We start from the raw sequence: 16,238 nt of genomic DNA on the forward strand, positions 1-16,238 counted from the left end.
AGAGAATGAGCATTGTTTCTTCTTTCTCTTTTTTGGTGTAGATCTGAAGTTCTATTCTAGAATTAAATTACAATGTGAATTTCAAAGTTAAACTTTAAATGCAAAGAGGAGGCACTGAGCCAAATGCAGCCTCTCCTCTTTTAATAGACAACTAATGGAGAAAAATGAATGATGACTCCTAATGAAAAATGGGGGACAGGGGAGGAGGGCATTTGTGTTTCAAACCATCCATGTCATATAATTTTGACTGTGATGAATTAAGGGAAATTATTGCAAAAGTAAACTGTGTATTCATTCCACGGGGTATCATTTATCACCTCCTGACCTGTCAGACTACTTAATCAATTAATGCCCGTGCATTAATCCATCTTCAGTCTTTCCATAAAACTAACTCTGCGTGTCAAAAGGAAGCGGTGATTTATCACAGGCTGACCATCTGAGAAAAAACATAGAGCCTCTGTACAGGGCACATGGTGAACCATCATATTTCGCAGTTTGATATATATATATATTCTGCTTTAACTTTTCATTTAAGGCTACCAGAAATATGTAACAACCATAACCCACAATATGATAAACATTTTTCAAGACAATGTGCGATATATACAGTATCACACATACAGTATATCTCTAAAACCATTTGGTGTAGTATAAAATGTCATTGAGAAGGAAAGTACCTTCCATTCTGGTTGACCACGTGGCCAATTTTTCTAAAAAAAAAAAAAAAAAAAAGAGTAAATAAAATAATAAAGTAAATAAATAAAAATGTATGATTGCCAATGGCAGGTATCATATATATTTCAGATCCTGTTTGAATTGTGCCATGATTTACACATATTCGTGATTCTAACAGATGGTTTCAAAGCCAAGACTGACAGAGTTTGTTGTTTTGATGCAAAATGTGTAATTAGAAAGGCACAAGTTACCCCGAACCTCTGGAGCTCTCTCTATAAGGTTCAGTGGTTTCACCTCAAATTCAGATTATTGGTCCCCTCTGTTCTTGAAGAATAAATTGAAATGTGCTAAGGTGATAGTGACGTTTGTGACATTTGCTGTGCATGACACAAAACTAAATGGTACTTTTCTATCTTTATAACTGTCAAAATTACAATATGAAGTAACAACAAAATGCTGTCATACATACAAATTTGCAGAACAGAGTCTCAGTCCCATGGTGTCCACTAGAAGCGTAAGTACATCACCTGCTAAACATACTGTTTTATTTTATTTTATTTTATTTTATTTTATTTTAAACTAATCTTGGACACTAAACAGTATATAACAGGCATTACTGCTTAAGTGCAATGCTGTCCAACACTCTGGCCTCGTGTAGCTATTTATGCAACACATTGTGAACTGATGAACACAGTACTTGCATGCTCGGTTTGCTGTAAAAAAAAAAACACTTTAAACGCATCACGTACTCACTGCACGTGGGGCTATAATGCGTATCCAAGTAATGTCCCACGTAGTATATCGCAATATTTATACTCTACATAAAGTACGATGCTGAGAAGTAGCACAGGATATCACATGCTCACCAGCGTGTGCACTGACTCTCTGAAAATATTTAAGCATTGGCCTTCCTCTTGTGTTGTAAATTCGTTTCTCCCACGGGACGTAAATGCATCATGTGATCAACTCAGCTGATGTAGAAAAAAAAATAAGAAGCAAGGTAAGGCCGCCTTCTGTGACGCATGGCTCACGCTACGGTACGCCATTTGTGTCTAGCAGCAAAAAGCGCGGACATTGGGAATAGTCGTTCAAAAAGAGGTAAGCTTTATAAATATATCACAATTCGGACTAATTTTAATTTGAGGCGCTTCCACTTAACAGATATTGATATGTTTGGACTGTTATTAAGCACTGTTTCAGCAACACGACTCAATGTTTCAGAGGTCGACATTAGCCTCCTTTTTGGGCCTCTGTGCTGCCGTCGTTTTCCAAGCCTCGGAGCAATGTAGACCCGCCTTAGCCTCGCTCTGATTGGACGGCGCCGCTGATGCTGCGTTTTGATTGGACGCCTCTCAAACTACAGTTGGCGAGCATGTTGCTAGTTAGCAAGTTAGCAACGGTACCACAACATGTTAACCCAAATCGTGCTCAGGTGTTAAGAAATATATAAGAGAGAAAACTTATTGCAGTGACTTGCATAGGTGCAGGTTCTGTTTTTATCGATATGCACAGTTTCTATCGAGAAGTGTAAATCTATCTTTTACATTACTTTTAAGCAAACGTCGGAACATGTATCTTAATATGTAACCGCTTGTGTCTACTGTTGCTGGAAATCAGTCCAGATAATTAAATTTAAAATAAAGTAGTCGACAGCACAAGCAAGATTACCTTCACGTCCTCGTTAAAGACCGACCAACTTGAATAAACACGCAAACTTGTTGGTGTATCATTCCAACTGTCCACTTGATATCAGCCCTGGATAAGAAACCCCTTCACAATGAATCTAGGAGCCATTCTTCATATTAGTCTACGTTGAACTTCACGATAGCAAAGATGAAATTGATGCGTATTCCCTCTTGAAATTGGGTCACTCCTGTGACAAATTGATGGGTACATAACACTGATCAGCCACAACATGGTGGTCATAATGTTATGCCTAATCGGTGTGTAGTCTAATGTGTGACTTGCAATTTCTTAATTTTTATTCTATTTCATACGTAACATAAATTGGATCAGTGAACATATATATATATGAGTAGCAAGTTTAATTATTGGTTAGAAGATTATTTTCTGCTTAAATTTGCATCCGTTCTCACTGTATGTGCAATGCATACTTCCAATTTCCACACTTTTTTGAAGTTGTCATTGAACCAACAGTAACTTCTGAACAAACTGTCATAAATCCTGCTTGCAGGTACGCACCTTAAACTTAAATTTAAACACATGGATGGATTTCACTGCTGTGCCATGACGCTTTAAGATTGTTTATGCATTCAAGATGAGTTACTGATCACATTGCAACAACTACATTGACACTTCCGAGAAGACAGACGAGGAGCCAAGAGGGTCACACACTGCAAATAGATAAAACATCATAAGGAAATCCTCTTCTGCATTTTGACAACATGTGTAGAGCACTGTGGAGGCACTAAAAAGTAATTGACAAAGGGTTGAAGAAGCTTGTTGCTGCGGTAGTTTATTGTGAAGTGACGACCACTGAAGGACAATGAGACTCAGTTCATTTGAGTACCATAGTGTTGCGACAGCAAGCTAGTCCCAGCTGTGTTCATTACTTTTTAGTGCACCTGGAAACACTTCAATTGTAAAGCCTCTGATACTTGAACCATGTTTCTGTATTAGTTTTGTCATTTTTGCATTTGCATCATTTTTTTTTTCTATTTAGAATAAGCAAAGACTTAAATGAATGGGAAGTCATTTGAACCAGTTGAGGAGAGCTTTGATGTGGTTGATGAACTTGGCATAAGTGACCATACATAGTCTACTGAAAATTATTTATTTTTAATACGTTATATAACTGTAGGAGATGTGGCTGCGTGTTGGTATACCAGAATGATTACAGAAAATGTGTCTTGAATCTGGGATACAGTTAAAAAAAAACACAAGAGTCTACACATTTGTACAAGTGTGTACTTTTTGTATTTTGTTTCTAGTCTGAACAAACCTGTGCTTAACGCTCAAATATGCCATTATTCTCTTAAAATAATACAGTTATTGTACCAGTTGTGTAACATTATGATGATTTTCACAGGTGTTGCTGCATACTTTATGCAGTATAAAGAGGATTACCGCCAATAGAGAAGCACTTCTGCTACAAGTGTTTCTGCCTTCATAAAATTACCTAAAAGGGCTGAATTAATGCAACAGTATGAAGCAATAGAAGTGTGGTTATTTATATTGTGAACACTCCGTTAAATCACTGACTAGTTTTCTTTCATGTTATAAGCAGCAGCCTGTTTTGATGCAGTTTGTATCTAAATGCACTAGATGGCGACATCTACTTGTGCTTGGTCAGGATGTGTTGCAGGTGGATTATTATCCAAACACTTGTGGTTAATTCTACAATTTGTGGCTAATGTACTTAATGTGTTTACTGGGTTTTTATTACATCCATGGAAATGCTTTTCACACAGCTGAAGATGATTAACACAAGCCCTTTGTTTGTTTTTTTCTTTCCTGCAAGACTTTGATCCAGCATTGAAGAGAGAAATCAACTTCAGTGTAGTGTGTAATCATATCAGGATATGATATGGATAAAACACTGATATCGGGAGAGAAGGCAGTTGTGGATGAAGTGCCTGAGAATGCCACCAGTGGGAAGGAGCTGGCAGATGTGGAAATGGAGGAAACTGAAGGAGATTCTCCCAGTAGGACTGGTGAACCTGATGGAGCGGATGAGGACCTCGAGGACCAGAGGCTGGAGCCAGACTCTGATCCTAAAGATGAGAATAACCTCTGCACAAATTGTGGCTTCATAGCCAAATGTCCAAGATCACTGAAGATTCACTCGGCACGAAAACATGGAAAGACCTCTGATAAATCTGCAAAGCCTCCTGATAAAATTAGCTCTGATGTGAGTCCGGTCGAAATCCAGCAGGAGGCAGCCATGGAGACAGAAATTGGCCTTGAAGGAACAAAACCTAACCAGGATACGGATCACGATGAACAAAAACAAACAGATGGTGACAGTGACACGGGTGAAAATAGTTCCACTAAAAAGGCAAGTGAATCAGGTATACAGCAGGCAGATCAAGAAGATGCAACTCCTACCCAGGAGAGAAGATTAAGCAAGCGAACCCCTAAACCAAAAATCATTTATTCCTGCAACTACTGTGGTCAAGAATTTAGAGACAAGTCTCCTCTAGATGTTCACACCCAGAGATACCATTCCAAAGACACCCCATACACATGTGAGTATTTCCTGTGTTCCTGTTCAGAGTTGAAATCCAGCCACACACTGAATTTTTTACTTTTAGGATGTTTGAAGTGCCATGGAAGAATTTTTTTATTCATACAAGTATATGTTAAGGACATTTAAATGATGACTTACAGTCAGTTAGGTATTGGTAGTTGGCTTTTAATAAAAACAAAACATTGTTGTTAAAACAAATTTGAAAAAGTGTCTCTTTGAAATGTCTTTCAGTTGACACAGATGAGAACATGGATGAAAAGAGGGAAGCTCCCCTTCCAAGCAACATCGTGAATGCTACTCCAACACGAGTAGCGTCCAAACGCACACTAAGCAGATTCCAGCTGAGGTGTGGAAAGTGCGATTTTAGGGTTAGCACTGCAGCGCTGTTGGAGAGCCACACTCGTCTCAAACACCTGGACCAGGAATGGTATCGTTGCAAATTGTGTGACTTCTTTTCAGCCACATCTGAGTGGATGGATGCTCACTTGACTTCAAATAGCCATATGCAACAGCAGAAAGGAGAGAGGAGCACAGAATCTTCTTCGTTTGAAGTGTATGTTGAGAGGGTGCACAGAGACATTGCTGGAGAGGGTGGTAATATACTCGATATGGCTCAGGGGCCTGGTGAAGAAAGGATAGATCCTGTGGCAGTAGAAGAGCACGAAACCGACGAGGCCACGGAGGCTGCCAAAGCGGTGTTGGATGAGGAGGAAGATTTAGAGGTTGGGCCTCCCAAAAAGAAAAGAGGAAGGCCGAAGCAAGGGTCCACAACCACTTGTGCATATTGTGGTCTGGTAGTGTCCAACACCACCAACCTCAGTGTTCATGTACGCCGCAAACACAGCAAAGATTACGGCTACAGCTGCACTCTGTGCAACTACAGCTGTGTTACTAAAGGAGACATGGATCGTCACTGCATCACCAAGAAACATGTCAGGCGAGCGCAAGAGTGTGCAAACAAGAATCCAGTTCCTAATCAAGGAAGTGAATCACTAAAGGAACCCACAAGAACAGAAGGCCAGGACTCAAGTACTGCTACACAAACCAACGAGAAAGGCCAGGAATCTGACAACGCGTCTTCCAAAGAACACAGCGGAGAGGAGCATGCTCAGTCAGACACAAACCAGAAAAAAAGTAAATATGACTCTGTTAATGCCTGCAGCCTGTGTGATTTTGTAGCTCATTCAATCCCTTCCCTCCACCTTCACGTAAAGAGAAAGCACACCAGAGACTTTGAGTATGTCTGTTTAGCATGTAGCTACTATGCTGTAACAAGCAGTGAAATGTCTCGGCATGCCAACTCAGAGAAGCATAAGCAGAAAGGCCAGCAATACCTGGAACGACAAAAATTAAAGCCAAAGGAGATCGCTGACACTGACCCTGAATGCGATCCTCATAGCTCCACAGAAATGTCTGCGTCTTGTTCCAGTGACCATGAAGCTTTGGAAAGCCAGAGTACATCTACATCCTGTGTCATCACAGAGCCTGTGAATGCTGTAGTTACTGAGACTGACAGTGTGGATGAAAACCAACCAAAGAGTATAACATCTTCCTCTGGTGAACCTGCTCCAACCAACCAAACGGTTGGGCTAACAGCAGTGTCCGAACCCCAGGAGTCTCCGGAAGAACTTCCGCTTTCAGAGGATCAGTCAACACAGCAAGAGATCCAGGACAAAAATGGTAAACAAGCAGACGTTGCTGATGCGACGATTGTAGATACACAAATGTCCAAAGTCTCTCCATTTGATGGCTGCATTGTATCAGTGAAGGACCTCACTGAGCAGGAGCATGCACTGCAGAACAGTCTGGCTCTGGAAGGTGAGGCCGCAGTGATATGTCTGACTGGAGGAGCAACATTGCCCTCGGTCTTACCGTCCCCAAGCTCTGCATATGTCAAAAAGCTCAAAACCAAGGACGTGAAGTCAAAGGAGGAAACCAAGGGCAGTTCTCACATACGCTGCGATGACTGCGGCTTCATGGCAGACGGCATCAGCGGCCTCAACGTCCACATCTCAATGAAGCATCCATCCAAGGAGAGGCATTTCCACTGTCTGGTGTGCGGCAAGTCCTTCTACACCGAGAGCAACCTGCACCAGCACCTGACCAGCGCCGCCCACCTCCGCAACGAGCAGAACAGCGTGGAGGAGCTGCCCGAAGGGGGCGCGAGCTTCAAGTGTGTGAAATGCACCGACCGCTTCATTTCGGAGCAGGATCTCTTCGTTCACATAAAGGAGAAACACGAGGAGCTCCTGAGGGAGGTCAACAAGTACGTGCTGGAGGATACCGAGCAGATCAACCGCGAGCGCGAGGAGAACCAGGGCAATGTGTGTAAATACTGTGGCAAAGTGTGCAAGAGCAGCAACTCCATGGCCTTCCTGGCACACATTCGCACACACACTGGTATGTATCCTGCTTTTGGTAACTCAATCACTCCTCCCCCTTCATCTACTCTCTGCATCTCACACACATACAGTACCTACGTTATATATTCACTAGGGGTTGTACTTTCTAGTCGACCATGGGCCATGACGCTTTAAGATTATTTATGCATTCAAGATGAGTTACTGATCACATTGCAATAACTACATTGACACCTCCAAGAGAGATGAGGAGCCAAGTGGGTCATTGCAGCAAACTAGCCGCGGTTTGGCATTTGCGTGTGGAAATACTTCACTAAATATGAAGCCCATTTTACCTTGACATGCAAAATATGTAACTCAGTCCTGAAATACAACAAAAGTTCTGCTGCAATGAACACTAACCTGAAAAGGCATCGCCTAACGCCACCAGAGGAACGATCCAAATCATCTTGACAGCAGTCAATTAACAACTTCACTAAATGCCCTGCGGTAACAGAGAGTCAGAGGCTGCACATCAGCAATTTGCTAGTGAATTTCATTGTTAGAGTTATTAGACCTTTAGCTACTGAAAACAGAGAACACGTTGGCGCATGAGCTGTTTGTTCTCAGCATATGTATTCCGGTCAAGAATATCCATTTTATTGTTTCTAAGTATTACGTTCTACAGCGTTTTTATTAGTAACTTCACTCTCATCACACAGTAGTTGACTCTGAAATATCTTAACTCCTGCAACCCGTAATATTCACCAATGCGGTATCGACTTTCCATCAAAGCAGGTCGGTAACTTCGGTAAACTGTAACACATTTTAGGTGCTTGCAATTTATCAATGTATTTTTTAACTAGGAATATAATTTTGCTTAGCAAACCATAAATTATATAACATGTGTATATATACACACAGTAGCCTGGAAACCAGATGAAATACCGCGACAAATCTTTGCATCTGGAAATGCTCCTGCACAGATCTGCCAGACCAATCAAATCTTTTGGACGGGATATATGCAATGAAACAACGACCTAGTCATAACACATAATCTGAGCACAATGGAGTTCTATGTGTTTAAAACGAAACGGCTCTGATTGGTTGTAGGACCCTCCAAGAGGTATTTTTCTCTGTATTGGTTAAAACACGCCCCATAATAAAATCGAAATGAAGCATTACCAGACTCCACACCAGGTTGTGCATACAGTAAATCTTACTTCAATCTTTGCAGTGCTAATCTTTGCAGATCATTTAAGCCCCTATTACCGATACATATTTGGTTTGTTGTCTTATGAGGCCCTTTAATGCCTTACTAGCATTTAAATACATCATGTTTTGCCCAAGAATCTTAAAAGGAAACCATAATCTCTTTGTGCAACTCTTTGGCTATTAGGCCTTTTAAAGTACAACGGTATTGTGTGGGGAGATACAGCCTCTTCTTCGGTAGCTCAGGCTAATGTTAAGGCTACTATCTACTTCAGCCAGGTAATAGCTGCTTCAGTTGAGGTGAAGGTAAAGACTGATTGAGCTTCAGACCAACAGGAGAGACACTAATGGACCCCAGATTGGGATTCCCTGAGCAACGCTTGGTCAGAGACATGTGTGACTCATAATTGATGTGTCCATTACCAAGACTCAGTTGTAATTATAGTCAATAAGTCTCTGTAAATGTGTTAAAGCTTAGGCTAAAAGCATTGGAGGTCCAAAGAGAGGTGGGCTAATAATTTAAAATAATCAATGCAGACGTATTCAAAGCCTTTAATTTCCCTCGTGTCTGTACGTCTATGTTTGTGTGTATGTGCGCGAGCGCCCGCATTCCTCGTGAATGTGTGTATATGTCAGCCTTCATGGCTAGCTGATTATCCTCAATCCATTAAGATTTATCTTGTCATTTATAATGCAAAGCAGGTCTGTGTTGGTCAGGGCTTCGGCTGGGAAATGTCCGGCAGGTTAAGAACATGGGGCGCACCATTACTTTTCCCTGACCATGTGTATTAATTGCTTTTAAAATCAACTTAATGCAGGAACGAGATGTGAGGGCGCCATCAATAAATGCCCCTCTCTGCCTCCTTTGGTCCATCCCCCTTTCAGGCTAAACTTTAATGGGACTTTAATTGAAGTCCATGCTCTGTGCTTACCTTGTGTGTACATGATTGTATGTGTCTTTGTGTGTGTCTTGCGTATAGGAGATGGAATAGGACGGTTGCCAACTCGAGACTCTGCGAAAGTGGGTGGTTTATGGTTGTTGTGGTACAGTACAGATATTTTACAGATTTAACTCTACAGATAAGGCAACTTTTATTTATTTATTTTCTTTTGACTTTGTTCCGGTATGTATGCCGGTCACCGAGTGTGCCAGAGTCGCATTTCTTACTGCTGAAAGTCTGAGAACTGGAGGTTTAAATCCTCATGATTAATGTTGAGACCCCACTTTCTTATTAATGGTTGCCCTATACGTATTCATAATTTTACCCTCTGTCATAATTCTTGAGTTTTGAGGTCACTTACTTAGTGTTACTTAAGAAAATGAAAGCATTGACACCAAGGTCCTAACAGATGGCATCAAGTCAAGGGCACATTCAGAGGTTTCAAATGATGAGTACTTTACTTTTTCAGAGTTATGTTCTTGTTGATGGGATTACATCTCCACTTTCATTAATGTTGTCCTGTTTGTGGAAAGCGCCCCATTTCTCTTCATTTTGACAACATATGCCAGTTGTTATTATTGCTAAGTTCGCTCATTACAGTGAATTATTCACCTTTCATGTGGCGGCCATTTATTGTGAGAATTTGTTTGCGGGTTGCTGTGGAGCAGCACGGTGGGGGTCTGCCAGTTTCTGAGCTGGGAGCACGTCCAGATCCTTTTAATTAAGACCTAGTTTTTATTCACTTGATTAATCAGTGAAATCAGGACGGTAGTGGGAGGCTGCACACAGATTTGTCAATTTGTCCCTTAAAGGAAACACGTACGCATGCTTGCATTTTGCCAATGAGGGTACAGCGGGAATTTGCATTTTGAGGTAAATTGGTCACTTTTTCACCGGAGTGAGCTGTCTGACCTCAGACTGAGCAATGGACGCACATGCCATGCATACATGCTAACATCCAGGATGAGATGTGGGTTTGTAGCTAAAGCTGTGAGGTAAAATGGCAAATGCCCATCTGGCCTGGCTGTGTTTGTGTATTTTAAGATCTTTTCACATGCCTAACATAATTTTCACGTTTAATTTTTAATACAGACATTCCCAGTACCTGTAAATACTTAAAGTTATTCATGTTTTCTTTTACAGTCTTGACCTCCTTTGTTTAGTAGTTTAAAGGCCCTAGGGTTCATTATGTTGAGATTTAACACTTTATCAATAAAAATAGGCTAATTAGAATTAAATGACTAAATCCTGACCTGAACAAACTACACCAAAGAGGTCAAAAACATTCATACCAATTTTTTAAGGATAACGTATGGATTGTTGGTTTATCTGCACAGGCTCTGTACTAAACACCATCACTAACCATTGAAGCCATCAGTGAGATTTTAACCACTAAAAACTTACCTAAAATCAAGAGAAAGGTGAAAGCCCAGTCAGAGTGAAAATGTAAAACACACTCGGGGAAAGACTGCAGCTCCGGTTTTAATTGCCGTGTCTTTTTATGCCCGTGCCTTCTGCTGCAGCCAGTGGAAGCACCGGTGGAAACAGAGCACACAAATGGAAGTGTCCCAGCCGCACAGGTTTTATTTTGACTGAGCTGGTGTAGGACCATAAGAGGGCACTGGAGGACAACTCGACTCTCAGGAGAGGTGGACAAAACTCGACAGAACTGAAAAAGAGTCTGTGAAACTGCGTGGCGCCATCGGTTCTTTGTGAAATGCCCTGTTTATGGCAGAAGGAATCATTCACATTTAATTTTCTGGTCGGAACAGTCTCTTTTAACACCGTTGTTTTCCTCACTCTGGCCTCATGCCTTGGTTTCAGTCGTCGGAAACAAAATCTTTAATACAACAAATCACAAATATGGTTCGCTAGTGTCCACACGTTCATACGGTAAATATGTTTAGCATTTTTGTGAACTTGTCACAAAGTGAATTGTGGAAAGTGGGAAGGGAAACACATTAGTGGAGCATCTGCAACACCGGTACTAGGACAATTCAGACCTGGAATGGAGAGAGATTATGGGTTGTGTTAATGAAGAAGGAAGACATGGGTACAGTAAGCTTGGGCTCGTTTCCAAATGTTTTTATTGCTTGTAGCTTGTAGAAGAGCAAATCTCCCTTTGGGTTAGTGCCGTTCATGGCAAAGAAAAATGGTGGAAATTTTATCACTCATTTGTACATGTTTTTTTTTTTTTTTATATATATATATGATGATAAAACTCAAAATTATTCGAGTTGGTACCCGTATTAAGAAAGACCTGTAGGAATTATCAAATAATAATTTCCTGTTCAGAGTCATAATTCATTTAATCCCATAACATTAACCTGAGGTTATTTGACTCATCTTCAGGATGTAGATGTTAAATATGTTTTGTGCGTCTGGATTTCAAAAGATTTAGAACGTCGTTGATGCCACCAGGTTCACAGTAACATGTGTATTTAGGACTTTTAAAAAAAAAAATAAATAAAGTGGTATTTGAAATGAGCGAGCATTCGACATTTGAGAGTCTAGTACAAAAACACCATCAAGATGCATTATGGAAACTGAAGAATGATTTTCATTCATTTTTGGAGTTTTACTCACATAATGGATAAAAAGAATCACTGGGATGCTGTAGCTTTGGTGTTTTAAATTTCTATTTAAACTATCTTGTGTTCTACGTAAATGACTACGTAAATGCAGTACAAAATTATTTCAGTGCCTCTGTAATACTGCCTGCATATGGTTGATTTTTATTCATTTTAGACTCTTCTCAGATGGCATCGAATGCTGTCCTTACAAGCAGGACCTTCCTGTCCTGACCGAAACATTAGATGCAGTAGAGAAAACGATTTCACATAATGTTCATTTTATGTTGAAACGGCATCAGAAAGGCGGAGGGTGTAGTTTGTAATGGTGTTGAAGTGGACTGAATTAAACACGAAAATGTTTCTTTTATTAAGCCCGGCCTCCTCAATAGAACCGGGCAACATTCATGAAGCTAAGATTCAGTGCAAGACTCTTTACATTAGAAAGCATTCATTTTCACTAGTGTGCCTAATGAACTGGCAAGCGAGTGTATTTTTCACACTTTGGTGATGGGACCGGATTCATTTTTACCCGTAAAGAATTGTGTGTAACATTCCCGCGACATGCGACGCTGCAAAGTAAATCTATTTGTTGGCTAAAATAAATGAAAACCGGAAGACTGGTTTAAATAAACTTTGGCCGTGTGTGACGGATGGAAACGGGAACACGCAGGTGATTTATATAAAATGATCACGTATAATTCTTTAACCTGAAAAGTGACAACCGAGGCTATGACAGGGGTGTGTGGCATGAGCAAGACTCCAAGCGTCACTTTGTGTGTGTGTGTGTGTGTGTGTGTGTAGTCAAACATTGCACGAGGCCCCTCTCTCCTCTCAGGAAATGAATTAGTCATTCCCTGTCTCATCTGGGATGTGAGGGAGCCACATCGCCCCTATGTGGATGGCAATATTAATTTAACATGACACTGCATTGATGGTCAATTTCAGTTTCACGGCGGCTGTTTAAGTGGAGTGGTGGAGTATTAATGTGATAAGATGTGAGAACTGAGGGACGTTACATCTCTCTCCTTTCTGCCATGTTTCATACTCAGCCAGCCATCTGGACAAATCAGCTCCCCACACGCCTCCCTCTCACCTCAACTTTAGGTTGTATGTGTCTGGGCGCGTGTGAGGGAGAATGATTGTCTCCCCCTTCTGTTTGTCCGTGGGGGACCATGTTCGGTGGATATAATGCGCGCGTCTGTATGCACATGCTTAGGTGTGAGGTGGGGTTTTCGAGATGTAGGTATGTGTAGGTGTGATGGTGGGTGCGGTGTGAGTGCGTACGTCTGTCTTTTTGTTTTTTTATGGGTGTTGATGATTTTGTTGTGTGATTATGCTTTTTTTTTTTCATATGTGTGTGTGAAAGTGGCTCCACATTTAGGTGTGAAGAGAAGAGTGTAGTTATATATGGGGATATTATGTGCTTTTCTCCTTTTTATTTCTTTGTGTGTGTGTGTGACTGAGTGTAGTGTTTTTTTTTTGTGTGTGTGTGTGTGTGGTATACTGTCGGGACATGTGAAATGAAGAGGCTGGCTTCGCTTTCGCCCATGTGCGGACCCCCTCCCCACCCCGTCCCCTGTGTTTATGGGCCTTGTTAGCACAGGCTTGCCTTTCAATCTTCGTTACCGGCGTAAAATTCGATGTGTCGTACTTCCAGCTCACAGCAAGTGAACCGTGTATGAACGAATTAGTAATCTACACAAAGTGCTTAATCAAATCAGCAGCTGCCCCTGGAATAAATATTGTAGAACGTCTTGGGATATTCACTGGGAGAAGGGTTTGCTCAAAGATGCGTACGTGGATATCATACCAGGCTGCCACTTAGACTGGAGTGTCGCACTGTGCCATGCTGCCCTTAATGTGGCTCGGCCTGCTGAACAAAACACTCAATTTACTTGAGCACGTGTTTTGTTTTTGATACGATACGAAGCAAAGTCTGAATTCGGTATTTGGTAGTTTAGTATGTCCTATTTTAAATTCTGTCATTTTTTTTTTTTAAAGTTCCCAGATCCTCCTCTAACCTCAAGCCGGTAGCTAGCGCCGACATCGGCCCTCGGTGCTCTGCTGTTAAATGACGGATAGCGGGGAGAGGCTTTGCCACTCTCTCAAACGCTACCCCACCCTCCGGACTTATTAATGACAATAATTAGGGAGAAACCTCCCTGCGAAGCCCGCCAGAGTGATTAGCGCTTTAATGATGGAATGGGAGGTAGTGAGTGCGCACAGAATTGATTTACGTATTCGCCCTGACCTTTGGAATCCAATTTACGCATCCACAGGCAAAGGAAGAGTAGGTAAGAGATGAAGGAGAGTGACAAGGATAGATAGAGAGTGAAAGAGCTGCCTGGCACTTGGAGTGTGACTGTAGTTTTTATGGGGACTGGAGTAAGGGCATCTGTTTTTATAATTTTGTGGCTGTGAAGTGGATTGAAGCCCTTGCACGGAACTAATAACAGTCTCCCACGGCTGGCGTTGAAAAATGATCCGTAATGTGAAATCGCATTTCTGCCCCAGCAGTGCTACTTTTGTGTTTTATTAAAATTGCCACTTCTTTCTTTCAAACATAACATTATTGCCGCTTATGCCTCGTCCGTGTTTTGTTTCGCAGGATCCAAGCCCTTCATGTGCAAGATCTGCAACTTTGCAACCGCTCAGCTGGGCGACGCGAGGAACCACGTCAAGAGGCATCTGGGCATGCGGGAGTACAAATGCGACATATGTGGGTGAGTTCCAAGCAGCTAGCTTTTTATTTTTTTACCGGTGACTGAAAACACTTTCTTTAAAAGCGAGGCTTTGATTTGAGTTGTTCACTCCTGGAAGGTTAAAAGAAACTGATAATGTCAAGGAGTCGGACAAAGGCTTTGCTTTCCCAACTTTGGTGAAAAAAATCCGGTCAAATCGCTGGAAAACTGACCTTTCAAGTTAAAAACCTGGTGCTTCCCGCCTTTTAATGATTGGTCTACTACTTGCCTTTCAAACAAAGTCGTATGAATTCAGATAAATAAACATGGATTTAGATGAAAGGTCTTTGGATGAAAGGTTTATCATTTCTCGAACAGCTGCCGTAGCTTTCAAATTGAGAGTTGAAATTGAGATGCGGACACCTGCGCCGGCCAGCGAGTGGTGTGTTCCTCCCGTCAAGTGCTATCTGTTAATTATCTATTGTACAGCCCACTTTAAATTGCATTTGTCTCAGGCTAATTCATAATTCAAGCCAATTTAACCCTGCCTGACCATAATAAGAGAAGTGGGACGGGTTTGCTGCCAGTCTCATGCAAATTCCTTCCATCCGATTTTGGATATTCAGTGCACCTTACTACCGTTTTGGTGCCTTAATGTTCTGGTTGGAAACCCAGAATTAAACAATTAATTTTAAGGCATTTCATTTGGCAAGTAATCCAAAATTAAGCTCTAACCTTTAAGTGCTCCCAGGTTTATCTTAAAAAAGACAAATTTTCTGGTCGCCTCAACCTTTCTTTAAGGGTGAAAGAGTCGAGTTTATTTTACCTTTGTCGTCTGTTCAGCTGTACAAATAAACCTAATTGGAAGTTTATGTAGGTAACTACCAGCCTATAAATACCCAGTAGTGCACATTATTATCGCACTACCTTGCACCCCCTACACGTAGACCATATGTTGTGTTGAGCTCCTTTCATTCCCGCGGTAGACCTCCCGACTGCCTTGCCATGTTCAAATGGACGTGTTAAGCTGTTTAACATGCAGTCGGGGAATACAGTAAATTGTGGGATTTCCAGCTTTGTGCCATCGAGCTTCCGCGGCTCCGCGTTCGCCGAGATGGAGACATATGCGGAGTTATTAGTTTCTCCCTCTGCGTGATTCTGTGTAAACCGTTCCATTTAGTTCAGTCGCAGGCCGATTTTGTTCTTCTGAAGCCGAGCTCAGCGAACGCGCTTATTTGCTCCCACTGATGTTTCGCAAACATATTACAGCGGGAGCAAACAAGCTTTAGGTTTAAACACAGCTTCTACTTTAATGAGAGGAAAGACTCATGTTTCACAAGCTCTCCAGCTAAAGAAGCCCCCCCCCCCACCACCCACACCACAAGTGCTGCAAACGCATTGGGCTTTGACCAAGCGTCTGGCTTTACATACACACACACAAGCATGCACGCATATACATACAGAACAGTTCTCCAATATGCCTTTAAATGGGACTACTAAATACAGCCCCTGGTTTCACAAATCATCCGGATGGAGGAGCTGTGTGCTGCCAGTGCCAGCCACTGGTGACAAATCGGCCCTGTGTGTGCTTTCAGTGCTGAGTGATC

The 16,238-nt window shown here is 41.7% G+C and overlaps 1 protein-coding gene across 1 annotated transcript in view; it reads left to right on the forward strand.

Moving 5' to 3' along the window:
- Positions 1-1,676: 1,676 nt before the first annotated feature.
- The window catches only part of znf407 (zinc finger protein 407), a 145,767-nt gene continuing 131,205 nt past the window's right edge, over positions 1,677-16,238 (forward strand). Inside the window, exons 1-4 of the mRNA XM_047598393.1 lie at positions 1,677-1,773; positions 4,157-4,883; positions 5,117-7,285; positions 14,559-14,673. Coding sequence (XP_047454349.1) covers positions 4,223-4,883; positions 5,117-7,285; positions 14,559-14,673 — 2,945 coding nt within the window. The 5' untranslated portion in view covers positions 1,677-1,773; positions 4,157-4,222. The remainder of the gene's footprint in view (positions 1,774-4,156; positions 4,884-5,116; positions 7,286-14,558; positions 14,674-16,238) is intronic.

The sequence above is a fragment of the Mugil cephalus genome, chromosome 11 (assembly GCF_022458985.1).
Source record: "Mugil cephalus isolate CIBA_MC_2020 chromosome 11, CIBA_Mcephalus_1.1, whole genome shotgun sequence".
In the NCBI taxonomy this organism is placed as follows: domain Eukaryota; kingdom Metazoa; phylum Chordata; class Actinopteri; order Mugiliformes; family Mugilidae; genus Mugil; species Mugil cephalus.